Genomic DNA, 27,919 nt, shown 5'->3' with positions numbered 1-27,919 from the left:
ACGACTGGAAGTGATTCTGGCAGGCCTTGTTTGACTCCAATCTTGGAGACATTTCAGTTGGCATGGACTAGAGGGGGCACAATACAAGAGAGCGCACACTTCCTGGAGCTCAAACAACCCCCGCAGAAAACAAGAAAAACAAACGAGCCCATGGAGGCGAGAGCTGTAAAGTTCTAGCCCCGCGTCCGATGGCTCGGATGGTTTGTCCTGGTTAACGGGACACGTAAAGCAGGCTTTATCGAGCGGTATTTTCGGGCACATAGAGAGGCCGATGTGCGGAGCGGCAGCAGCGGCGTCGTGGAGTGAGCGCTGCGCGGAGGGGAGATCCATCGACCGCACCAGCGCAAGCCAACTAGCGGCCTAGCGCTAACACACAACAGCCGGCGCTTTTATGTCGATGGGATACCCCTAAGTGTACTTCACAGAGACCCTAGGGCGTATTCCCCTTCTGAATGACAACAATTTTCCGTCGTTTGGCATGTCTGACATACTTTAATCTGGTTCGGAGCCTTTTAGCCGCCTGGCTAACGGATTAGATTGACAGGTTAGCTCGTTAGCCGCTAGACAAGTTTTTTAAAGTGACTTATCATACACGTTTGTCTGTCTAATGCAGACCGTGTCGATGGAAGAGGCTCTCCAGTTTACGTTTTTATTCTGAAACCATTCGGTGGTGAAGTCTGAAGAGTTTTAGGACTACAAAATCTGTTGTTTGTGTATTAATGATTAGCTGGCTAACGAGCTAGCGATGTCTATGTTCTCCGCCGAAATGCTGGAAACACCACCTGTATACCCGTTTGAAGAAATAGACTATGCTGATATTGAGGTGGAAGAGGTGAGTGGCATGATGAACAGGTGATAAAGTTAATAAACACACTGACAGGAGCGTGGAAATGTCCTGCTAAGATTGCCTTGATAGCTAATACTATCAGTGGGGCACTTGACATTGTATCTCAGTACACCTAATCTCTATTTTTAACTTCATTTTTATGTTTTTGTTAAGGCACACTGCTTTTGAAATACTAATACGTGTGTTATACTGAATTATGTCTTTGCAGTATGTTTTATGAAACACATTTACACGGTTCTAGGTGCCATTCTGTGGTATGTTTTCCTATAATCTGTGAGTTTTATGGCTAGGTTTGTTTTGAAATGTTCTGCACTGCTTTAAGGTTATGAATGTGTACTTCCATTCGGTGTAATGTACTTGTACATGTGTTTTTTGTAGGTGGTGGGCAGAGGGGCATTTGGTGTTGTGTGCAAGGCGAAGTGGAAAGGCAGAGATGTGGCCATCAAGACTATAGAGAGTGAATCTGAGAGAAATGCCTTCATTGTTGAGGTAACGCCATATTCTGTTTCACTTCTTCATGTTAGTAGCTGTAAACAGAAACAATAAATTGTGCATAAACAGATATTTAGTCTGTTTTATTTTAAAAAAAAAAATTGATTGATTTTTCTGTATTTTCTCTGTTCCAGCTTCGCCAGTTGTCCCGTGTAAATCATCCCAACATTGTGAAGCTGTATGGTTCCTGCAGTAACCCTGTAAGTGTCTACAACATGTTGTGATTTAGTAGATTTTGATCATGAGATCATGAAACTTGTTGAAGTGTTTGCTATGGTCAAACCATTTTTTTTTTTTTTGTAACAAGGTTAAAGGAGAAGTCCACTTCCAGAACAACAATTTACAAATAATTTACTCACCCCCTTGTCATTCAAGATATTCATGTCTTTCTTTCTTCAGTTGTAAATAAATAGTTTTTTAAGGAAAACATTTCAGCATTTTTCTCCATATAATGGGCTGATATTGTGCCCCGATTTTAAACTTCCAAAATGCAGTTTAAATGCGGCTTCAAACGATCCCAAATGCAGTTGTAAAAGATCCCAAACGAGAAAGAAGGGTCTTATCTAGCATAACGAATGGTTATTTTAATAAAAATAATACTATTTATATACTTTTTAATGCCAAACACTCATCTTGTCTTACTCTGCCTGGACTGCTTTTGTTCCGGTTCATGACAGTTAGGGTATGTCGAAAAACTCCCATCTCATGTTCTCCCTCAACTTTGAAATTTTTTACCTGTTACTGTTTTACCTTTTTTGTTAAAGGTTTTTGATCTTCTTTGCATGTTCACGTTGCAAAGACTGGGTCGGAACTTCTGCAGTGATGTAGGATGATTTTGAGTTGAAGTTGAGGGAGAAACTACGATACCCTAACTGTCTTGAGTCAGAATACACAGAGTTCAGGCAGAGCAAGGCAAGACGAGCTTTTGAGATTAAATAGTATTTAAATTGTATTTTTTAAAATGAAAATAACTGATCGTTTCGCTAGATAAGACCCTTCTTCCTCGGCTGGGATCGTTTACAACCGCATTTAGGATCTTTTGAAGCTGCATTTAAACTGCCTTTTGGAAGTTCAAAATCGGGGCACCATATCAGTCCATTATATGGAGAAAAAATGCAGAAATGTTTTCCTCAAAAAACATAATTTCTTTACGACTAAAGAAAGAAAGACATGAACATCTTGTACATTTCTGAACAATGCCTGTTATATGGTATTATGAGCACTTCCGTGATTTTGCCTCTTTCGGATAAATTGCTTGATGTATTCCCCACTTGTAAGTCGGTTTGGATAAAAGCGTCTGCTAAATGAATGAATGTAAATGTAAATGTGGATGACAAGGGGTGAGTACATTATACGTGAATCTTTGTTTTGGAAATGGACTTCTTTAACGATTTTTTTTTTTTTTTTTTTACTGCAGGTATGTCTGGTGATGGAATATGCAGAGGGGGGGTTCACTGTATAATGGTAAGTGTTTATTAAGTTACTGTTTGCAACAATTTATTCACACAGTAGCATTACAAGATCTTTTGAAAATGTGCACAGAATTATTAATAACAAAATCAGCTAGAAGGGAAGTAAATACACTACCAGTCAAAAGTTATGAACGGTAAGAATTTTATTCTGCTCACCAGGCCTGCATTTATTTGGTCCAAAATACAGCAAAGGCAGTGAAATATTTTTTACTATTTAAAATAAATGCTTTCTATTTGAATATATTTTAAAATGTAGTTTTATTCCTGTGATCAAAGCTAAATTTTCTGCATCATTACTCCAGTCTTCATTGTCACATGATCTTTCAGAAATTATTCCAATATGCTGATTTGTTGTTCTAAAAACATTTATTATTATAATTGTTCTCCATATTTAAAATAGTTGAGTACATTTTTTTTCAGGATTCTTTGATGAATAAAAAGATCCAAAGATCATTCATCTGAAATAAATAAATATATATATATATATACACACACACACACACAAAATACATATACACAATATATATAGAAATTATAGAAATGAATACTTTTATTTAGCAAGGATGCTTCTTCTGAATTTTCTATTAAAAGTGATGATAAAGACATTTAAAATTTCGAAAGATTTCTACTTGAGGTAAATGCTGTTCTTCTGAATTTTCTATTCATCAAAGAAACCTGAAAAAAATTCTACTCCACTGTTTTCAACAATAATAATAATAATAATGCATGTTTTTTTTAACAGCAAATCAGAATATTAAAATGATTTCTGAAGGATCATGTGACTGGAGTAATGGTGCTAAAAATTCAGCTTTGAAATTACAGGAAAAAAATTACATTTTATAAAATGGATAGTTCCGCTCCTTGATTCTGATTGGTTGAGCCGTGTCGAAAATTACTCTACAAACATACATCTTTGTTTATGTTTGTGTGTTGCTTGCCAACCTCTTTGTTGCAACCATAGATATGTATAGATGCCCCATTTGACCGCTCCAAGCACGTAAATTCATCTGCCGTCTTGGAACGGTGAACTTGATGTCATTCACCATACTAGAAGTTTGCAGACCAACAGCTGTGCAGGATTGTGGCGTTTAGAATATTCAGTGATTACTATGGTGAATGACGTCAAGTTGACCATTACAATATGGCGGACGGCTTACACACAGCGGCCCATAGAAACTAATGAGGCAATACATATCTATGGTTGCAACCACAACGGTTTCTGAGGCACTACATTGTTTGGCGGAAGAATAATGTTTTTATAAAAATCATTACACTGTATTGGCACTGTTTTATTTGGTAAAATCTTACTATGTATATGGAATAACCGTTTTATAAAAGCAATAAGCCCCGCGAAGCTGTGGTTTACAGTGAATTTATAACAGCAAAGGCGGTTTTAGGCATTCCACTTCTCATCGTGCCTAACAACACCACTTAGCTGTTATAAATTCACTGTAAACCACGGCTTCACAGGGCTTAATGATTTATTAAAATAGATTCTAATATATATATATATATATATATATATATATATATATATATATATATATATATATATATATATATATTAGTAAAAATATTTAATAATTTTACTGTTTTTGCTGTATTTTTGATCAAATAAATGCAGGCTTGGTGAGCAGATAAGACTTCTTTAAAACACATTAAAACTCTTATTATTCAAAAATATTTGTCTGGTAGTGTATTTTTTTTTTTTTTTTCTTTTTACATGAACATTTCAAAACTAGTTCAAAACTTGCTCCCTAACAGCTGGACCTATAGTAATATTAAGTGCTAAGGGCCAAGCACATAAGGCTGTTCCACGAGTGAGTGCTTTAGCATGTATGTGTGCTTGTGTTTATGACTTTTCTGCATTGACAGTGCTGCACGGTGCAGAGCCCCTTCCTCACTACACTGCATCTCACGCCATGAGCTGGTGCCTGCAGTGTTCTCAGGGGGTCTCGTATCTCCATGGCATGAAACCAAAGGCTCTCATTCACAGGGACCTCAAACCTCCCAAGTATGCACCTCAATCATTTCTCTCTCATTACACTGTCTTGCATCATGTTGCTGGAAACAACTGAGAATGCCTTTTTCTCTTCACCCTTGTGCTTGTTACAGTTAGCCCTTGTCGTGTAAGATTTGTTTTAGCTTTTATTCAAAGATAAGTGTCTTAAACGCACCTGATTACACTGAGTCTTCCCTGACCAAATCGCTTGAGATTAATACCAGGTGTACCAGGCCGTTTGTTTTCACTCTACATGTGCTGACTGTTTTCTGACTGTGATGGAAACGTTACTGGATCATTCAGAGCTCCCATTAATCAAAAATGCTGTCCGGTCCAGGTGTCAGAGGGTGTATGTTCTGGAGTCTTACGCTGCATCACTTACATCATGGCAGCGCATTCTGTTGTCTAGGCCAGGGCTGGTTATTTATGAGGCTCTGTTTGTAAAAAGACCTGGCAGCACACCATGGAAATGGTCAGCTGGCTTCTCTCCCAGACACTGAGAATGAAGTTCTTGGGAAGAACTGGGTTATTACTAACGTTTGATATATTACAGCTCACTAATGCTGGCATCAAACCGCCACCTACCATTCAGAAGTGCTTAAACTGCACTTATTAGGACTAAAGCGCAGTTGGTGACTTGTTAACCACCATCTGTACACCTCCATTTCCACTCAAAATATTGCAGTAGTTCCCAATTGAAGTGTTTTTTTATACAATGTGGTTAATGTCTGTTCTCATGCTGGCATTGTTGATTAAGAATCAAGGCATAAACACACACTTCTACTTTCTCTTCTTTATAACCTTGAGTAATTTAAAATAAATGTGCGTTTTCCAAATAGACCCGATAAGACCCGAATTCTTGTAAACAGTTTGTGCATATCGAAAATAAATGTTGTCAGGTTGTACTCGGGTCTGATTTCATCGGGTCTGTCTCGGGTTTTTCTTTTAAAAGCAATAAATTTATGCACTTTGGGTTCAGGTAAGAAGTAATTTAGGTCAATTTATGTCAGGTACAGATTTTAGGACCCGAGAAGACCTCTAGTAAGAACAGTTTATTCTGTTTATTTATTTATTTATTTTCCATTATTTGAAAGAAATCAGTACTTTTATTTAGCAAGGATGCATTCAGTTGATCAAAAGTGTCAGTAAAGACAATTTGAATGTTAGAGAAGATTTTTATTCCAAATAAATGCTGTTCTTTAAAACTTTCTAGTCAACTGAAATAAGAAAACATTCCTTGAGCACCAAATCATCATAATAAGCAGGGCTCTATGCTTACTTTTCTTTTTAGAAGGACTTGTGCTCCTAACTTAAAAAATTTAGGAGCACGGTCAAAATTTGATGAGCACCTTCTAATCAATAATTAAATAATATGATCAAAAATTAGCCCTCCCGTTATGAGGTGATATTTGACTCACTAATGTGATTTGCAGGGGAATTTTGTTTTTACCTTTGCATTTTTTTAACTTTATTAAAAGTATGTCATATTTTATGTCAATTTTTTTTTAAAGATTTTTAAAATTTCCAATTAAAACAACAGAATAACAAGTAGAATTAGAATAAATTACCAATCAAATGAAATCAGTATTAACAAAATGAATTTGTACTACAAGAGGTAGCATAGAAGTACTAAAGGTAGACATGGCAACCCGTCAAAATAAAAGTCTGGTTTAACTTGAAGACATTGTGCCAGAAATATATTACTATTATTACTGCTAAAATAAAATAAACATTATTTTTTAGGGTATAATCACACATTATTTCCTCCACAGTTTAATTTTAATAGTAAATTCCCCTTTTTTTGCCAAAAAAAGTGTCAGTGTCACTAAAATTTCAATAATTAAAAGATAAATGAAATTGTTTTATGCCTTCATTTGATAACCAGAACATTTTAAATACACATCACAGAAGTTCTGAGGGTAAAAAAAACCTTTCATAAGACTATTTTAAGACTAAATTTGAATAAATTAAGTGTGCATTCAAAAAGTTAGACATGCTAAAACACCGAATTTGATAACAATAAAACATAGGAAAAACTTTTATTAAATTGATGTGAATTAGTATGTTTCATGAATAATTCATTAGACATGCTCTTTGATTAATAATTTAATTTAACCATTTAAAAAGGAGTTGATAAAAATTAAAACGGAAAAAAAACTAGAAAAATACTAAAAATTATACTAAATCTGTCAGTAGGTGGCGACAAGTGACTGGTTTAATTACTGAATCATTCATTTCATTCATTCGAACGGCTGATTTGTTCAGGAATAAAGCAACTGACTATCTTTATGAATGGGAAATTGAATCGTTGACTTACTAAATTTGTTTAAAACGCAAATTCATTCATAAACGAAACACCGCTGTGTTTGAGATGCGCAGCGGCTCAGTTGTGACTTGTTTCAGACTGTTTTTGATGACAAAATGGAGCAAAAGTAGGCAATAGTGTTATAGTCAGACAATGTAAGTCATTTAATGTTAACATTGTTTATTTAACTGTTGTATTAAATCAGTATCTCATTCACAAACTCCCTTACAAATCATTAAAAGCTGTCATTCATCTTAGTACATTGCAATCTCACAACGTTCCATTATAATCAACAAAGCTCTCTACTCTGCACAGTGAATCTCTTATTTACACACTGTCTGCACTTTGTTTATAAAAGGATTCGTAAGATATGTCTGTGGTACATTACTCAGTGTTGCAAAAACACATAGAAACCTTTGAAGCTCCCCTTAGCACAAACACAAATATGTTGATCGGGTCACTCGCACATGGTGCTCCTAAATATTGTTTCATAGTCGCTTTATTGCAACCTGATTTGCAATGAGTAGAAATGCTAAACTGGCTAAGCATTATGCTTAATAGATTAAAAAGCAAATAAAATTGTGAAATTAATCATTTGATTTCAAGGGATAGTTCACCCCAGAATGAAAATTCTGTCATTAATTACTCACCCTCATGTTGTTCAAAACTCGTAACACCTTTGTTCATCTTTAGAACACAAATCAAGATGTTTTTGATAAAATCCAAGAGCTCCCTGACCATCAAGGGTACCACAGTCCAGGCACACCTATGTAAGGACATGGGTAAAACGGTCCATGTGACATAAGTGGTTCAACTGTAATTTTATGAAGCTATGAGAATGTTTGAATGAAAACTAAAATAACAATATTATTCAACAGTTCTTCTCCTCTGCGTCACCTTTTAACAATGTCCTTACTACGCTTCTGTGCCTTGACCATGGTAGTACCCTTGCTGTCTATGGAGGGGCAGAGAGCTCTCGGATTTCATCTAAAATGTATCTTAATTTGTGTTCCGAAGTTGAGCAAAGGGCGTACGGGTTTGGACCAACATGAGGGTGAGTAATTAATGACAGAACTTTAATTTCTGGGTAAACTATCCCTTTAATCTGGGACCACTTTTGCCATAGTACTCCCATGATGCCTAAAAATGACTGTCTTTTGTATATTTGTTGCTCCTAGTCTGCTCCTGGTTGCTGGAGGTACTGTGCTGAAGATCTGTGACTTTGGGACGGCGTGTGACATTCAGACACACATGACTAATAACAAGGGAAGCGCAGCCTGGATGGCCCCAGAGGTGTTCGAAGGCAAGTTTCATGAACTATCCAAGAACTTTTGTATAGCCATTGGCTTACAAATGGTCTGTTTTTGTTTTTCTGCCCAGATGATTTTGATGGCAACTTGCATGCCATTCTTCTTTTCAACTTTTTCCTGTTTCTCATTAATTGACTTCTCACAGGCCATTTCAGTCTTGACTATCACTCATACAGATATTTCCCCAAAACCAGAGTTGGTGGATGTTCCTGGTCTAGATGATAGATGAAACTATTATAATTTAATGGATGCGTTCGCAATCAACCGGTAATGGGTTTCAATTTTACCAAACACGTTCAGGGGCACTCGGCTGTCAGGGGGGTCGGAGGAAACATCAATTAGGAGCAGGTTGTTATCTTGTTTGTTTGGGGAGGAGCACAAATCCCATGTTATTACTACACTAGCGCTGCCAGCAGAGGAGACGCAGCACTGCTCATTTGCCGCACTGACAACAGTATTATCAGAAGACCAGAGCAAGGCAGTGTAAAGACATACTAGTGCGAGGCGCTGTAATTTAAGAATAATAAGAGCAGCAATTAAGGCTCTCCAGGGCAGCATGAGAGGAAATTAGCTCATCTGTTCAAAAAGGGCCGACAAGATAAAGGCTCCCCCACCCTGAACAGCAGAAAATGAGCTTATGGGAAATAGCTTTTGTTCTTTATGTTGTATGGTACCATTTGCATCAATATTATTTTATGCAGCTCGATGCAAATGTCAGCCATACCATAGAATAATTAATTATTTACTAAAGGAGCCAGACCCCTTGTAAAAAGTTTATTTTGTTCTATATTTTACTGTATTTAGCAAATAGAATTGTGAAAATTAAATGTGATAAGTAAATGTAAAGAAAATTCATTGTTGATCTACAACACAAAATAATAAAATATAAAAATATAAAATGTGTATGTTCTTTAGAATATTGGTACACAAGATTTTTTTTTTAAATAGTCTCATGCTCAATAAATGTATAAATTCCTTAATCAGGAAGTTATGAGCATGTAAAGGTAATTACTGTGTGTGTGTGTGTGTTGCAGGCAGTAACTACAGTGAGAAGTGTGACGTGTTCAGTTGGGGTATAATTCTCTGGGAGGTGATCACACGTCGAAAGCCTTTTGATGAAATTGGTGGCCCTGCTTTCCGCATCATGTGGGCTGTGCACCGTGGTAAGTTTTACTTGTGCTTTTTTGTGCCCCATCTAAAACTCGTTTGGTTCAAGATTAGAAGCTTCAATCATCTTTCTTTCTGTAGGCACGCGTCCACCTCTCATTAAGAACCTACCGAAGCCCATAGAGAGTCTAATGACTCGTTGCTGGTCCAAAGACCCATCGCAGAGGCCTTCCATGGAGGAGATAGTGAAGATTATGAGCCACCTTATGAGGGTAACACCACACCGCCAGCATGCCTGGCAAATCATCCCAATGTTTCTGCCTGTCTGTTCTGCATCTTATTCTGCCTCTTCATTCTGATCCCTCTCTTCCCCTCTAGTATTTCCCAGGATCAGAAGAACCTCTTCAGTATCCTTATCAGTATTCAGATGAAGGCCAGAGTAACTCTGCTGCCAGCACAGGTACAGAATAACAAAATAGGATTGAATAATAAATATTAATTTCGTTTTATTTTGTTTGAATAATTTTCTGATGTTGCAAGTATGAAAACAAATGGTTTAGATGCTTTGGCTGAATTTTTCCACACTGTTAGACAACCGCTCAAAAGTTTGAGGTTAGTATTTGTTTTGTTAGTTATTTATTAATTAAAAAATAAATAAAAATATTCAGCAAGTGTGCCATAAATTGATCAAAAATAAGAATAAAAGCTTTTATGTTGTTACAGAATGTTTTATTAAAATTTTTTATTTCAAGTAAATGCTGATCTCAAGGTTCGTACAAGGTGCTTAAAGTCCTTTAAGTACTTGAATTTGACTTGGAAAACCCTTGAAAATAGCAATATTCCTCAAGAGGTACTTGGAAAGTGCTTGATTTATTGAAAGACAGTGTGCTCAAAATGTGTGAACGCAAAATTCACGCAATTTAAAAAAATACCTTTTTTGCTTATTTGAGTTAATGTCAGAAAACAATCGAGTTAAGCAAGTAGTCAAGTAGACTATGAAATCATGTTTATATGATAGTTTCATATAAACTTGGTGGAAGTCGCGAAAAGAGGAACAGATGAATCAAATCAATTGAGTGATTTACACTGGAACCGCTCTGATTGATTCAAATTTCAGTTATTAATTTCAAAGGATTCACTACAAAAAAAATTCACACAAAAAAACAGATCAAGCTAAAAGAGCCATTCATTTTTTGAATTTCGACATCGCTTGTAACTGTTTTAAAAAGCATGTAGTGATGGCTGAAACAGAGCTTTTTGGAACTCTGAATCAGTTAAACCATTGTGTTGCAAAATGATTCACTGTTTTCAAAGCGCTTCAGTCAGATGGCGTTTCACAAATAATTTGTTTCAGATCGGGACTTCACATCGCCTATCACAAATCATGTGATTCAGATCGGAACTTTGCGTAGCGCAAATCATTTGATTTAGATCGGAACTTTGCGTGGTGGTGCATATCATTTGATTCAGATCAGAATGGGTTTGTGAAAAATCTTACGATGATCAAATGATTCACTATACACAATCAAATGTCAAATGATTTGCGATACCAAAGTTTCAATCATTTCTGCTGGTTAGGAAAAAAAAAAAAAAAAAGAAAAAAGATTTTGCGAAACCACTCAGAAATCCTGATCTGAAACACATAATTTGCAAACCACACCAAAGGCCTGGTGTGATTCAAATGAATCGCAGTCCATGCTCTGAAGCCCCGATCTGAGTAATGTTTTGGAAACCATGATTTCTGATCAGGATTTTGGTGTATTTCGTAATTATTGTTGTTGTTATTATTATTATTATTTTATTTTTTTATTTTTTTTTAAACTGTAGAAAATATCAAACTGTTAAGGCAGTACAAAAACAAAGAAAAAAAGATAGTATACAAAATACAAACCCCTTAAGAAAATGAACCATGGTTTTACTATAGTGAAAAGGTTGTATACTTTAGTAGTATATTTTTATGTCTATTTGTCTCTTTTTTTTTTTTTTTTTTTTTTTTTTTTTTTTTTTTTTTTTAAGAATTTGAAATGGAAGACATTGTTCAATAAGTGAGATCTCTGATTGTCCTTGAAAATCCAAAAAGAAATTCCTTGAGAGTCCTGGAATTTTATTTTACAGTATTTGTTCTTTTTTATGTTACATTAAAATAAATCCTGTAAAATATATATCAGAGTTTCCACAAAAATTTTCAAAAGTAATAATTTTATTTAGAGCACCAAATTAGCATTTTAGCGCATCAATGATTTTTGATGGTCAATGTGACAGTAAAGACTGAAATAATAGCTACTGAACATAAATTAAAATAGAAGAGTTATTTTAAATTGTAATATTTGTATAATAATAATAATGAGCATAATGTTTCTGTAATATTTTTTACTGTATTTTTGATAACAATAAAAGACTGCTTTCAACAACACTTCAAAAGATATTACTGCTCCCAAACTTTTAAATTGCAGTGTATATGGAAATACTGTTGAATTTTAGGTTGTTTAAGAAGGGTACTGAGGTTGTACTTAAAGTTTGTGCATTTAAATAACGCATCTCTCTCATTCAGGCTCATATATAGACTACACATGTACCAGCAACAAGAACGATATCAACATGGAGCACACCAACTCCCCTGGCAGCAACGACACCATCAAGTTCCCATACAAACCAAAGGTAACACATCAATAGTCTACATAACCACACAAAAACAGCATCCTTCAAGAAAGCTCAGAAGTAGAATTTGTATTTGTGTATGTTTCAGGGCGACCCGTTAAGGCCTGGTCACCCTCTCTCCAGAGGAGGCAGTGTAGAGAGTCTTTCTGGCAGGCCACATTGCCTGGCTTCCTCCGACAGCAAACGAATGAGCACCGATCTCTCCGAACTGGAGCACAGATTGCCCTTTGCTCCTTCAGGTAACATTTGCCTCCTCAGTTCTGAATTTTCATACCTTCCCAGCAATTCATTTAGAGGCAATGACATTATAGTTCATACATACAAGTCAATTTTATTTAACGTTGATTCATTAATGTGGAGTTTTTTTCTCTTTTGCAGTAGACACAAATATTGATATATTTGTAAACTCCACACCTTTCTATTCCTCAATTTTGTCCTCAGGATTACATGTTAACAAAGAACACACACCACTAACAATGTCCCTTTTGTAGGCATTGACCTCACTTTTCTGTATTTGCACTGGCTGAATAGTGCGTGCACTAGTACCCAGTGTACCGCTGACCTCAGCCAGTGCACCCAAACACACATCAGACACAAAGAGCTGCATGGCATCTCCGTTCCTCCTTTGATGTGTCACTCGTTCCACCAGGCTTCCTGCCTCTGCACTGATGTATGTGCTTTGTGTACGTGTTTGCATGTATGTTCTCATGCAGCTGAAGAATGGAGTGACATCCCTTACCCAATCTGCTTTGCTGTCTGCACTACTGTCTCTCTCTCTCTGTCTCAGTAAACACATTGTCTGCATGCCTGTGTTCGTCGCTACAAGCGCGTGTCTGTATGTGTGTTTTTGCAGCACGTCCGCAATTTAAGCGAGGTCACCGTAAAACGGCATCACATGGCACCATTCTGGACATTCCCAAGATCATCGTCACAGGTACCGGGAGTCCAGGCGCTCCCAGCAAACAGCTCCTAATCAGAGAAGGGCGTCACTGTGACGCACAAGCACGCCTAGGTTGTTACTCCAGTCTCATATCCCGTCACCCTGACTTAAAGGAATAGTGTTGAAAAAGATGTTAAAGGGATAGTTCACCCCAAAATGAGCCCAAAACGGAGTTTTCAATCGGCAGTCGGAGTTATGTTAAAAAAATGTCTTGCTCTTCCAAACTTTATAATGGCAGTGAATGGGTGTTCAGATTTTGGAGCCTAAGAAAGTGCATCCATCTATCATAAAAAGTGCTCCACACAGTTCCAGAGGGTTAATAAATGCTTTCTGAAACAAATTGATGTGTTTGAGTAAAGAAAAATATCCAAATTTAAAACTTTATAAACCATAATCTCTCTAATCATAATTCATTAAGGAAATTTAAGGTGTGGCATAAATAATAGAGAATTGGCTTGATTTGTGCATGATGTGGTGCATGCTGGGAAATAGTACACTGATGATCATTTAAATGGGTCATTGGATACAAAATTCACTTTTACATGTTGTTTAAACATAAATGTGTGTTGGCAGTGTGTGTACACAACCACCCTATAATGATAAAAATCCTCCCAAAGCTTTTTTTGTCCCCTAAATCCCCAATAATAATCACTTTCTCAAATCAGGCTGTTCTGAGATTCCTGGCAGAATGACGTAGCATTGTTGATTGACATGACTGAATGCTAAAAAAGCGTTTTAAAAAAACATTTTTCAGGCTAGACCAGCCAATGCGTATGTGCAGTCAATTACGCAGTTATCACCATCTTTGTATTTCTTTAGTCTTTGACTGTGAACTGTCCACCATTGTTTCAGCGCTGGAGCAGGGGTAGACAAGAATGTCTTCAATCGAGGCGTTTTGTTGTTGGATGTAATAATGAACATAGCAGTTGTCATTTACTCCTGACGTCTGAGCAGTGTTGGGCATGTTACTTTAAAAAAGTAATTAGTTATAGTTACTAGTTACTTCTCACTAATAGTAACTTGAGTTACATCATTATAAAAGTAACTTATTAATAGTGAAAGTAATTATTGTGTTTATTACTTTTTACACTATTTTAATGTTGCTGTGGGACAACGTGAGAAACACCTATCAAATTCAATAAATCATTGTAATGGCACAGTTTTTTAAATATCTGAACTGAAAGTGCACTTAGCATCAGTCAGTTAAGCATTATAATATGATATTATGATAATTTAGCATTAAACTTTAGTAATTAGAACTTGTTGTGAACTTGTTGGACTGGTTGTGGTGTTTAATATATTGTTTGTCATTTAGTGTTTCTGTAAAAAAGGGAAAAAACGAAAAAATAATATGGATAAGATAACAAAACTACTACAAATTCTACTACTAATAACAGTACAAAAATGCACTTAATTAGCTGCTGGGTTCATGAATATTAATCACGTTGTCTGCGTTCCCTCGAACTGATTTGCTGAAATCAAAGCAGGGACTATAATAGGTGAGCGCCAGCCAATGAGATTGCCAATTGCAAATCTTTCGTGATTCAGCTTCACCTACAGAAGTGGGTAAGGGGTTATGAATCTTTGCAAATCGCCTTTCCTAATAATGTGCTAGTTAGCAAGTTCCGTAGCTAAATGCAGCTAAAGTTTACTGTCTCTCAAACAACTGCTAGTCACCCCACGGAAGAGAGGGGCGGGGTGAGCAAAGCTCATTAGCATTTAAAGGGACATGCACCGAAACAGGTTGGTGTGAACAGAGCTGTTTTTGACAAGGTAAAAAGGGTGTTGTTTTACACTACCACTGAGAAATTTTAACCAAAGTATGTTATTGGCTTTTCATTAAGACCCTAAAGAATCATATCAACTTAGGCATCCACAAATGGACATCCAATGGCCCCTATAAATTAAAACTGATTCAACATGGTTTCATGGCCCTTGCTCTAGATAATTATTAGATGTCCTTGTTTTTTAATTCTCCAATCAGTTGGCTACATTTTCTATATTGATATTATATCCAGCTAATCCTTCCAACAAATATTTTTGTGTCAGATTTGACGGCGAATAGTGATCCTGGAGTAACAACCATTCCAATCAAATTTTCTCTCTCTCTATGCTCTTTGATTGTAGTGAATTGCAGGCAATGATTTTCACACTCTATCCCCATGACTTCTGCCTCTTACCACTAGAGGCACCTTTTTAATGCTATTGTAAAATAATCAAGGATAGTAAATCAGAAATATCCCATAAGCAGTGATTTAAAGTGATTCACTTGATCAGCATGTGTGGGAATGGGGACGTGGATTGATATGCCTGCCTCAGTCTTCCTGTTTGGCTTTGTAGCAGGTGAAAGAGGATCAGCCAGCGTGTGTTTTTGTGTGTGTGTGTCTCTCTTTGTGGTCGTACACTAGCTCGTCCATGTCTCGCCTGCAGAAAGGATATCGCCAAATGCTCTGCTTTTTGTTCTTCCCTCCTCCATACACACACGTTCATTAACTTGTTCATTAATTCAGTGGATGTGGTTGTGATAAATCTCCTTCACATTGAGGGTCATCGCTATTATTATCTTCATCATCCCTAATAAAGCTGAAGGAAATGGGGACGTTGAAGGATTGTGGATTGGGGAAAAAAAAGAAATAGTTCAAAGTAGGAGTTGCATGGTGAAGAGGTTATTAATTTGGTGGAACAATGAGGAAAATCTGATTTGCATCAGAATTGTATCCCTCCTGCATGCACGCTCTTAACCTGTCAATCATTTTTGTTATTCTCATAATCATTTTGACATGGAACTGACCTCATCAGTGACAATCATTATTAATAATAGGAGGAGTTAAGGGCATATTCATTAGAGTATAATTTTTTTTTTTCTACCATTTTTGTTGTAACATTTTATTTTTAATTTAATTGGGTTCTTGAATGGACTGATATCATTGCTTAAGAGAGATGACATCTAAAGCAGTAATACTGGTTAACTGCAAATTAGGGACTATCTGCAGTATCTGTGGCATACAGCTGATGACTATAGACAGTCAGTTTAATTCATCCTTCAGGTTTTAAAGGATTAGTTCATTTGCAGAATAAAAATTTCCTGATAATTTACTCACCCCAGTGTCATCCAAGATGTCTTTCTGTCTTCAGTCGAAAAGAAATTAAGGTTTTTAAGGAGCATTTAGAGGTTTTTTCTCCATATAGTGGACTTTAATGGGAGCCAATGGGTTAAAAATAGCATATTTTTCCAAGCTGTCCAAATTGCAGGTTCAATACAGCTACATAGGGCTCTACACAATCTCAGCTGAGAAATAAGGGTCTTTTCTAGCAAAACGTTTTCTAAAAAAGAAAAAAAAACTTTTTAACCACAAATACTCATCTTGCACTAGCTCAATTTACTTTGGAAATGTCACTCGTGATGTAGGCGGAAGTACAGACCGAGTGTTTACAAAGCGAACATGCAAAGAAAGTCAAAAATGTCGGACAATTTTAAAGTTGGAGGAGAAAATGAGAGAGAATTTTGACCGATTAATACAGTCAGTTAAACATAAAAGATAATTAATTTTTTTTTTTTTTTCAGTAATTTATTAAAATATTTTAAAATGTTTGTTGGATGGTTTAAATAAAATAAAATTGCATTTTTAAGGAAAAAAAAAAGATAAATCGTGTAGGCCTATAACGTTAAGTTTTATTCTTACATTCAGAAATAGACCTGGTGCCGACGCAAAATGTTTACAAGCACTATAAACAGGCTAGGCTATTTTAGTTCCCCTCCAAAAAAATAAAAATCCTTTCAATTTAAAAGAATTATTCAGAAAAGAACAAGAATGAAAAATATAAGAAGCTTGGCTATATAAACAAGCCAAAACAAATTAATTTAGGCTAAAGCGAAACTGAAACTAATGTTGGGTCTCTTATACGACACAAATCCAAATGTTTCTGTATTCGAGATGTATTTGAATGCCAAAATATTATTCATTATGTAAACCTGGTTTTGTACTTCACTCACATTCCAATATCCACATAAAACAAATTGTTTGACATATCACAGCAATCACTTGATGTAAAAAGTTTTTTTTCCTTTGAACAGTGGAAACGACTCCTAGTCATACAGATAATCAAAACTAAATGGTTTGCTTTTATTTGTGTAGATACACAATAATAAAATCTTTGTGCTTTTGTAAAATAAAGAAAAATAGAATGCTGCTTTCTTCCTTTTGCGCAGTACAAAAATGAACCAAAAGTCTGCATACTAGCTACTTGTTGCAGTTTTTTCTTTTGTTTTGTTAATTAAGTAAAAATATTTATTGCATAGGTCTATTCATTCATTTTTTTTATTTATTTATATATATATATTTTAATATATATTAATTTCTTTCCGACTGAAGAAAGACCTGAACATCTTGGATGACGTGGGGGTGATTAAATCACCAGGAATTTTTTTTATTCTGGAAGTGAAGCCACAGATGATGTTTGTAGAGCCTAAGTTGTATATAACCTGGAACATTTCTCCTAATCATTTGCATCATGTATTTTTCTGCACATATAGTGAATCATGTTTAGTAAGTCACAATCTTTCTTTAGTGGTTGCATTTAATTTCTGCTGGTACTATTCTAGATGCTTTCCTGATTTATAGTGTGCCTACGATGAGAGTGTGTTTGTTTCTAGGCTTTGGTAAACTTGTGTTATCTTCTAATAGTCATGATTGAGAGTACAGCTCCTATCATCATTGCTGCTTTATGTTCTATAAATACAAAATCATTAACTTCCAAAGCCAAAAAAACCATTTTGTGATAGGAGCTGTCCAATCAGTGCAGGCCAAGCTGCCCGTGTGAATCTGTAGGTGTGGTCTGCTGAGTTTGGTGTAAGGTGTGAGTGTGTGTGTTTTGCTGGGGCAGCCTTGTGAGGGGTTTGATCACGTGAAGGCCATGTTAGTGGAAATGCTGTCATGGTAGTGTATTGGGGATTTAATCAGTGCAGCTGTCTGAGTGTCACATCCCTCTTGCTCCAGCCCTGGGGCGAGAGCTCATACACTACCAATAAGACTTATCAGATTCCTCTTTTCTTTCCTTTCTCTGTCTCTTTTTGCAGCAACCTGTGAGCCTCATAGACGCAGTTCAGTGCAGGATCTTCCTGCCATTGGTACGGAGTCCAGTCAGGTAGGATGCTTCAGTTTTACACTTTCATTGGTGCAGTGGATAAAGAGTTGGGACAAGTTTAGATGTGATAGAATCTTTATGATAGCATTTTTACAGCCAAGTAACATTCATATCTTCTGAAATAAGCACTCTCACATCTGATGAAGCACTGGGAGGACACAATAGTTTATCAAATAAAAAATAAAGGGTGTACGATCTGTTTTGTAAGAGGAGACGGAGATGATGTGGGTGTAGATTTCCTCCAGGAGGCCTTTTGATCAGTTGAATCCTAACATCATCTAGCTCTGTTCCCTCACACTTGTTGTCAGCACTCTTGGGAAAACAGTGGAGTTCATGCAAAGTTTAGGCAGTTGACGGTTGAGAGTTTCTCTCCATTTTTCTTTTTTTTTTCTCCACCTAAATGCTGCATTTTCATATGCTTTTTTTTACTAGATGTAAAAAAGCATAAATATTAGATGAAAAATAACATTTAAAATTGTTGATTTGGCACTAAAACAGGAAATAAAAAATAAAATAAAAACAAATTAAGCTTAAACAGTATGCAAAACTAATGCGTCTAGGAAAAGTACATAACAAAATTACTAAAAATAAATTAAAAGTAAAATGAAAGTTGAAAATATAAAAGCTAATTTAAAAATAAACTTTAAAACTACACAAATAATAGTAAAATAACACTGAAGTTTGTTGGAAAATGCTTTTGAAATGTTTTAAGCTCAGCAAGGCTGTATTTGATAAAAAAAAAAATACAGTAAAAATTGTAATATTGTGAAATATTTTTATAAAAAACAAATAAAATAAAAAAAATAATAAAAATAAATAAAATAGCTGCTTTCTACTTTAAAATATTTTAAAATGTAATTTATTACTGTGATGGCAAAGATGAATTTTCAGCAGCCATTACTCTAGTAATATTATTGTTAATGTTGAAAAAAGTTATGCTGCTTAATATATATAAATAAATATATATATATATATATATATATATATATATATATATATATATATATATATATATATATATATATATATATATATATATATATATATATATATATATATATATTTTTTTTTTTTTTTCAGGAAGAATGGAAAGCTAAAAGAAAGCTGTTTCAGCTGAAGCGTTATTGCTGTTATATTGAATTATATATTGAAATAGAAATCATTTGAAACATTAAAAGTCTTTGTCACTTTCGATCATTTTAATGCATCCTTAAACTGGTTTATTTCAACTTGCATACTAAAAAATATTAATGTAATGTAATGTAATTTCCTCTGTGTGAGAGCAGTTAAAATCTTAAGACAACCTTAGGTTGTAAGGATGTTGCACACATGATCACATGATTGTAGATGGCTGTATTGCTTCCTTATGGTGACTATAATATGCACACTTTGATGGGGTCCCTTTGATGTTAGGATCCGTAGTGTCATCTTCCACAATATTTTGTCAATATAAATGTATTTTTTATTTTTTAATTGAAATATTGTTTGACCAATTACAGGACAGTAGGAACAATAGCAGATCATCCAGCCCCAGTGTGAGGATGATTACACCAGACAGGACAGGTAACCATGAAACACTCAGACATACACATCTATATTTAAAAATGGATTGTATAAATGTTTAATAACCTAATCAGCTGGGGTTATAGTTGTTGCATTATGTGACACCTTTCAGCATGTTTGAAATTACATCACTGTATCATTTTTGTAGATATTTCTAAACACGCTGCTTGCGTTACCTCAGTATGACCTCAAAGTTCACGTCCTCAGTGTGTTTGTGTGTGTAAATCAGTATCGGTGACTGTAAACAGCTCAGGCAGAGCGACAGACGTTACGTAAGCATCATCAATGATTTAAGACGCTTTTCTCTCTGACAGTCGCAGTCCTGGAATGAGATGTGACTCAGCTATTTATTGCTGAACTCTCACTCTCTGCGGATTACCACAGTTTACTATCAGCATTACACAATAAACTACAAAAACGCTAGTGTTGCGTAGGGGGGCTGCTTCAGATCAAATATTATAAATAACCTGTAATACAGATTGAATAAATCTGTAGATCTGCTGTCCTCAATTCATGATTTTCTGATGTTTCCTCATTCTTTTAGACACCAATGGTTCGGATAACTCTATCCCCATGGCCTACCTGACCTTGGACCATCAGTTACAGGTACATACTTATAGATGTGAACGATATGATACGATACAGAATTTGGTTTGATTTTGGCCACCAAAAACAGACGTTTTCTATTTCAGTTTTCAGCCCAGAATTCATTTGAAGAATTTTCGTTTTGGTGCATTGCTAATTGTGAAGTATGACTTCACTTGTATGGAAACTGTTTAGTCTATATCTGTGGTGTGGATGGTTTTGTTTCCAGGGAGCTGTGGTATCCATTCTCTCAGAAAATATTCCCAAGATGCAAAAACAGCCCTCTAATTAAATCAAGTCTGGGTTACAGTTTTAATGCTATTTATATGGTGTAATTCGGTTATAAATACGTGGCCGCTAATTGAGAGTGAGGCATTTTGATATTTTTGGCGTTCAGGCCACGGCTGGTATAAATATCACTTTTGCATTTCAGATTAATTAGCCAAATGGTGACATTTAATGAATGAATCTGTGTTTGTTTGCAGCCTCTGGCCCCATGTCCAAACTCCAAAGAATCGATGGCAGTGTTTGAGCAGCACTGTAAGATGGCACAGGAGTACCTGAAGGTGCAGACAGAGATTGCTCTTCTTATACAGAGAAAGTAAGTGAGGAATCTGAATCAGATCATATTATTAGTATGTACAATAAGAACCTGGGTTTCCTTAGGGTTATTATTGTTAACTAAAACTATTGAACTCATTTCCTATTAATTAAAATCTAAATATTAGATGGTAAACTTTATTAAATAAAATTTTAAAATGTTACTTTGGCAGCTAACTGAAGATTGAGAAGATGCACTGAAATTATTAATAGGAAATTAAAAAATAAAATAAAAATAAATTAAACCTTTTTATGTAACATAAACTAATACAACTGACAAAGTTCTAGTGCTGTCAAACAATTAATCGTGTCCAAAATAAGCGTTTACATAATGTGTGCATACTGTGTATGTTATGTATATACACACACACATTGTTTCCCACTGGTTTCCATATGCATATTTTGGAAAAAAGTGGGAAACAATGACTATGACTATACAATGGAATTCAGTGGGAACCAAAACTGTTTATTGAAGGGATAGTCCAACCCAAAACAAAACAAAAAAAACAGGGTTGATATAACTAGCCTAAAAACAACCGAATAAAGATGCTCATCTTTGGCCTTGAAGCATTGCAAGTATCTGTTCAAAATACATACAAAGCTATCATGTATAGTCCACCTGTTGTATTATATTACACAGAGTACAACAAAAACAACAGTCTAGAATTATGGTCATTGAAATGCAATATGTCCTTAAAGGGAACCCTGGGTATTAAGACTTGTATGCCTTAATACAATGTAAATCAGGTCTCTTAGTAAAATGTATGAAGTAGAAAACCCATGAAAGATTTACGTTGTTAAAAAAAAACAACACTGTTTTATACATATTTTGTACTATGGGGGGTGCCATTATTTCGATGTTGTGAAATTGTTGCACTCAGTGAGCTATAAAGACATAAACTGTGTTAGTGAATACTCTTCAAGCCAGCCACTTTGACGTGTGTGTTTGATCATTTGGACGCACACTCAAAGCCCAAAGTGTAATTTGCTTGTCTGTTTTGGAGCGCACATACACAGTTCAGCTGGGGGAACAACGTCGCTTTACATGGATTACTGTGATTTTTAACATTTTATCAAACATGTCCCGCAGTTTATCAACAGTAAAGATTGCATTTTACAACAATCACCAATTGTGCCATTAAGTTTGGGTTTTAGGAGGAACGGATGCGCACCGCTGTGAAGGTAATGAAGTTGTAAGAATAGTTTTACCTTATCATCTTTTTTATGATCCTTGGAAGCTAACATCAAAATCAACAATAAAATTTAAAATATCACAGCCACAGGCCTAAAGTGCAAGCAGATGTTTGATTGTTTAGTTCTGTCCTCTTTCATCACAGTTAAACAGGGATCATATTGTGCGCTCTGTAGCTCCTCTGTGTGAGCGCAATCTTTCTTCTGAATTGCGAATGGCAAAAATGCATCGTAGACACATGTCCTAATATTACTGCATATACAAACAGCTGGTGACTCTGGAGAGATAGAACTGGCAATATAATGTATACAAAGCAATAATAAATGTATGTGTATTTTCTTAATCTCTCCGGTACCGATAGCAGAACCATTAGCGTTAGAGCTTATCGATATTCCCGGGGCCAATTAAATACCGGGTTTCAGTACCCATCCATACCGATACAATGCCACATTGTACGGCTTTTGGTTGTAATTTTCAGTCGGACAACAAGAGAAGCGATGCGAGTCTTCACTGTTTTTCCTAGTGATAAGAGGAGGAGAAAAGAATGGGATAAGATGCCTGTGGACAATAAAAGTTTAAGCATACGCTTCTATGCAGCGCCACCTGTAAGCACTTTTTAAAAATAGCAGAGTTGTTAAAAATAGCAACAGTTAGCAACAATAGTTCACAGAGTGCAACCGTTTTATGACGCTGAAATAATGGCGCCCCCCCCCATAGTCCAAAATGCATAGAAAACAATATGTGTGACGTCAATCTTTCATGGATTCTCTACTATGTTTTTCAGTAAGAGACATTATTTGTCATATTAAGCTATACAAGTCTTAATACCCGGCGTTCCCTTTAACAGTTGTTGTTCAAAGTATTAGTTACTGAAAAAACAATGTGTGTGTGGTAAAGCATAATTTGCTCTGAATAACAATACCAGTATAAACTAGATACCAAAGTCTTCTCTAATGTCCATCTCTACAGGAAAGAGCTGATAGATGAGCTGGACCAGGACGAGAAGGACCAGCAGAACGCGTGTCGCCTTGCTCAGGAGCACAAGAAGCTCCTAGAGGAGAACAAGAGTCTGTCCACCTACTACCAGCAGTGCAAGAAGCAACTGGAGCTGATCCGAGCACAGCAGCAAAAGAGGCAGGGCACCTCATGAACCCCTTTCATTAAGAAGCAGAGCTAGACTGACTCTATAATCACCGTCCCCGTTATCTTGTCCTCCCCGGTCCAAACATTGGGGTGGTTTATCTATCTGTAGTTTGGCCCAGAAACCCCTTTATTCTGCCTGTTAAAGCACCAATGCCCCTACGCCACCATGAAACCTGCGAAGATGGTAACCGTATGAAATGGGTCATTTCCGCCCATGCAAACCGTTCCGAGACCCTGCGCTCAACTGCACAAGCATGCTGCATTGCATGTGCCCTTGAATCCAGTAGGATGTGCAATAGCAGGGCCACAGTTAAAGCCAGGAGGGTGTAAAACACAAGACTGTTGGCCGCTGATAAACTCAGTTCTTCAAAGATCTAAACGAGCCAGCAAATGCATTTTATTTACAAAAGAGGAAACCTGCATTTTACGCCAGGGCTTTTAAGTATGATGTTAAAAAGGAGGATGTAAAATGAATGTCACTTGTTTTTCCCCTTCCTGAAACATCCCAGAATTCCCTGTGGGGTTTACCTCATTCCCCTCGATTGGGTGTTGGTCCTTGAGAATGTGAAAGCAAAGTTACATACAAAAGCTAATTTTATCGTTTTAAATAATTTTGTTCCATTCTCTTTGCGTGTACTTTTCATTTTAACCCCTTTTTATGCAAAAAAGTGCTTTAGATGTTTCCTTTTTTTGATTTGTCTGCCCTAAAAAGTGTTATGTATTGATTGAAATCGGGGGATGTATCTTACATATGCCTTGCATGTCGACCTTGTTTATGAACAAACAAGGGACGATCTGAGTGTATGTGCGGCCTAAAGAGAAAATGCCGTTTGTAATCTGCTTTCTTTACCATCCCGTTTGAAAACCATCGCTCTAAGAGAACGAAACAAATGGACTCGAGTGTATGTGATTGTGAGTACAAGCATTTTAATCATGACTTCAGTATTCTTGTGTTTCTTTGCTTTATCTAACCATGTATGGTAATTTATCCAGGGTTTTCAGAGATCCGCTTCATAGTTTTTGTTGCAAGTGTGGGAAAGTCGCCCTTTCTCTGTACTTGATTTATGTATTTTTAGTTCACATGATGCCTTAGAGTTGAATCGCTTGCATTTTACTTGACTTGTTTTGTTGCTTTACGGCAACGAGACGGCTCACACGTGGCACGCTTGATGCAAATGCGAGTTTAGAAACGCGAGTGAGAGTTTTAAAAGCTTGCGAATGCAACATGAATGAAATCAAGAGCGGACAGGTTGTCGTCTGGTCTGAATGATCTTGTCAATATGCTGCAGAAATCATGAAATCACGATAAGGGCAGTCGACCCACTCTAGTTTTTCGTTCTTACCACTAGTTTTGCATCCCAGTACTTAATTTAAGAGAAATCAGAGCCGGATTGTTACATTAGGTATGAATTTCTTTTAGATGTCACACTTTGTTTACTGTTTCCCCCAACACGAACTCAACCCACGTTTTTGCACAATCCCACCATGACTGGTTCTCAAAGAATGCTCACTATACCGTGAAAATCTTGAGCAGGGTAAAGACACATTTGGATGTTCAAGATCTTCAAGTGAGTTCTCTGCAAATCTTTTTGTTTAACAGTGAAGTGGTGTATTTTGTTTTTTTTTTCTTAGAGTTCAATGTTCATAATGAGTTTCTGTACTATGTGCTGTAAATAAGATGTCTGATTTCTTAAGCTGTTGGGAACGGGAATACACAGGTGAAGGTCGCATCTTGAAATAAATCGAACAGGTAAACACGCCTTGGGACTGTCTGTGCCGTTTCTGGTGTTCACTTTAATAAATGAATACAAAATACATTAATCGTATTTCTAATAAAGCTGTACATGTAAACAAAAATACATACAGTACCAGTCAAAAGTTTTTGAACAGTAAGATTTTTAATGGCTTTTAACAGAAGTCTCTTCTGCTCACCAAGCCTGTATTTTATTTATTTATTTTTTTATCCAAAGTACAGCAAAAACAGTAAATAATTTAAATATTTTTACTATATAAAATAACTGTTTTCTATTTGAATATATTTAAAATGTAATTTATTCCTGTGATTTCAATGCTGATTTTTAGCACCATTACTTCAGTCATATGATCCTTCATGCTCAAAAAACATTATTATTATTATTATGATGATGATGATGATGATGTTGAAAATGGATAAGTAGTTTTTTTTTCAGGTTTCTTTGATGAATAGAAAGTTCAGAAGAACAGCATTTATCTGACATAGAAATCTTTAGTAAGATTATAAATGTCCTTATCACTTTTGATCAATTTAAAGTATCCTTGCTAAATAAAAGTATTAATTTCTAGTTCATTAAAAAATGAAAATTATGTCATTAATTACTTACCTTCATGTGGTTGGTTCATCTTTAGAACACAAATTAATCATTTTTGATGAAGTCCACGAACTTTCTGACCCTGCACAGACAGCAATGAAAGGTTGAAACTACCAAAATACTTTTTGAAAACAACAAAAACAACTTTATTCAACAATTTCTCCTCTTTCATCTTGAGTACCATGAGGCATGCGCGTGCATTCCTCTGCTTGCAAACAAGGCGCAGCACATCCGGGTTCTATGTCAGAACGCGGGCTCCTGCATCAGCAGAGTCATCGTGGTGAAGGCAACACTGAAGAGAATAAGTTGTTGAATAAAGTCGTTATTTTTGTTTTCTTTGCGCACAGAAAGTATTCTCGTCGCTTCGTAACATTACAGTTGAACCACTGATGTCACAAGGACTATTTTATCAATGTCCTTACTACGTTTCCGGGCCTTGAACGTGGTGGGTCAGACAACTCTGGGATTTCATCAAAAATATCTTGCTTTCTGAAGATGGACGAAGGTCTTACGGGTTTGGAACGACATGGGGGTGAGTAACTAATGACAGAACTTTAATTTTTGAATATGTTCAAATGTCTTGTGCTTTAAAATTTGCATTTTAAGAATATTTAACACTGTATTGTATTTTCGTGTGTTATGGCAACTGAGAATTTGTCATATTTTTTTTAAAGAAAATGAAGCTATTTCTTGTGTACTACTTGTAATTAACTTTTTGCCGTCGATTGGGTTTAACTTGGGAATATTCCTGTAATGTTTTGACGATGTAATGCTTATTTCAACCAGAAGATGGCGATAGAGCTTAAGCCATCCATTGCTTTTCATCCCCAGACCGTTGCTGTCTCAAACAAAGGAATCTGGTGTGATGCTGAGATAAACACACACACACACACACAAACAAATGACACTGACAAACTATGTGCATTAAGTACTTCTTCAAAAATAACAAAGTTAACAAAGTAGCTAATTAAAATAATATCACTACCAAAAGAAGTAACAGCCAATATCTTCAAATAAAGAAACTTAAGGGAGGCGGTGTGTATTACGGCCTAGAATAATAAGTATTGTGCAAATTAGGTTTAAATGTTACCTGTGCAGAACAGTAGTTGTCACGCCATGTGCTTGAGGTTGGAGCGACTTGAATCAAACTCATTCAATCCACATGATGTCATTTCTCTCTTCATTGGTGAAGTATTGTGTGTTGTGTCTTCTCCGGCCAGTGTTAAGTGTTCAGGAGGTTGAGAAAGGGACTGAGGGTATTGTTTAGGGGCCGTGAGAGATGCTGTCATCCTGGCCTTTTGTTTTTTGTTGTTCAGAGCGAAGGCGAGAAGTGACAAACAGGCTATGGAGGGTTTAGGGTGACCGGAGGAACCCTGGGCTTGGATGAGGTCATTAGAAACAGTTACACATTACAGAAACTGCAGGGCGGTCATGACATTTCTGTATCTTTGTGTACCAGGTTACAGTTTGGGAATCAATTGTGAGTTAGAAGCTGATGCAATAAAATCATACGAGTTGTTAATAGCGTCGTGACGCATTCCCCAGACAGCAAAGCGTGTTTTTTTAAGTCTTGCACGCTCTATCAGTGGCGTTCCTTGAAAATACTTGTCATCATCGTTCTCTTTTTTTTTGTTGGTGACAAAGTTTCTCTGAAATTTGTATTAGATCTCTCTCTTTCTCATCCTCTCCCCCTCTCTTTTCTCTCCCTGTAACCATGGTAACTGCCTGGAAATAGGCTAGGAATGGTAGAGGTGGTTGCAGTTTTTAGTAATGGCCAGAATTTGGGTCATAATATCTGTATATCAGTCTATAAATTCCACAGTGTTCCAGATAACTTATTTCATTAATCAGAATGATTCCCTGGCCAGCCCTTTTCAAATGTGGCTATGGGCGATTCTTCGCTTGCTTGCGAGCACAGCTCCTCCGAGACCCGTCAGAGGAGACAAAGAGAACTCACTGTTGCCGGTGCACCAGTCTGAGGTCTTTGATTCGCTTATTTCCTCCAGCACCTAAAGGACGGAGAACATTAAAATCATCTTCTGCTGCATAATGTGAATAGTTTGTCTCTGAAGTAAACTGGTAAATGGTTTATGTATGCTGATACAATGCTTTAGATCTTTTTAAAGCGATAGCTATAGTTTCCTCTCACTCAAATCAGCACGTTTAAGATGTGAGATGACGGCCCTATTTTAACCGGTGTCATTTTCACA

At 36.1% G+C, this 27,919-nt stretch overlaps 1 protein-coding gene across 1 annotated transcript; it reads left to right on the top strand.

The window, feature by feature from the left end:
• Window positions 1–85: 85 nt before the first annotated feature.
• On the top strand, window positions 86–25,121 carry map3k7 (mitogen-activated protein kinase kinase kinase 7). The gene is given in 18 exon segments (XM_051138309.1): window positions 86–832; window positions 1,226–1,336; window positions 1,474–1,539; window positions 2,757–2,783; window positions 2,785–2,803; window positions 4,687–4,825; window positions 8,297–8,425; window positions 9,467–9,591; window positions 9,677–9,807; window positions 9,914–9,995; window positions 12,087–12,193; window positions 12,282–12,432; window positions 13,047–13,127; window positions 18,211–18,278; window positions 19,778–19,841; window positions 20,386–20,447; window positions 20,912–21,027; window positions 23,188–25,121. Coding segments are annotated over 18 exon segments (1,746 nt in total). The 5' UTR covers window positions 86–745; the 3' UTR covers window positions 23,369–25,121.
• Window positions 25,122–27,919: the final 2,798 nt, after the last annotated feature.

The sequence above is a fragment of the Labeo rohita genome, chromosome 20 (assembly GCF_022985175.1).
Source record: "Labeo rohita strain BAU-BD-2019 chromosome 20, IGBB_LRoh.1.0, whole genome shotgun sequence".
NCBI lineage: Eukaryota > Metazoa > Chordata > Actinopteri > Cypriniformes > Cyprinidae > Labeo > Labeo rohita.
This window is presented reverse-complemented; position numbering and strand designations above follow the sequence as displayed.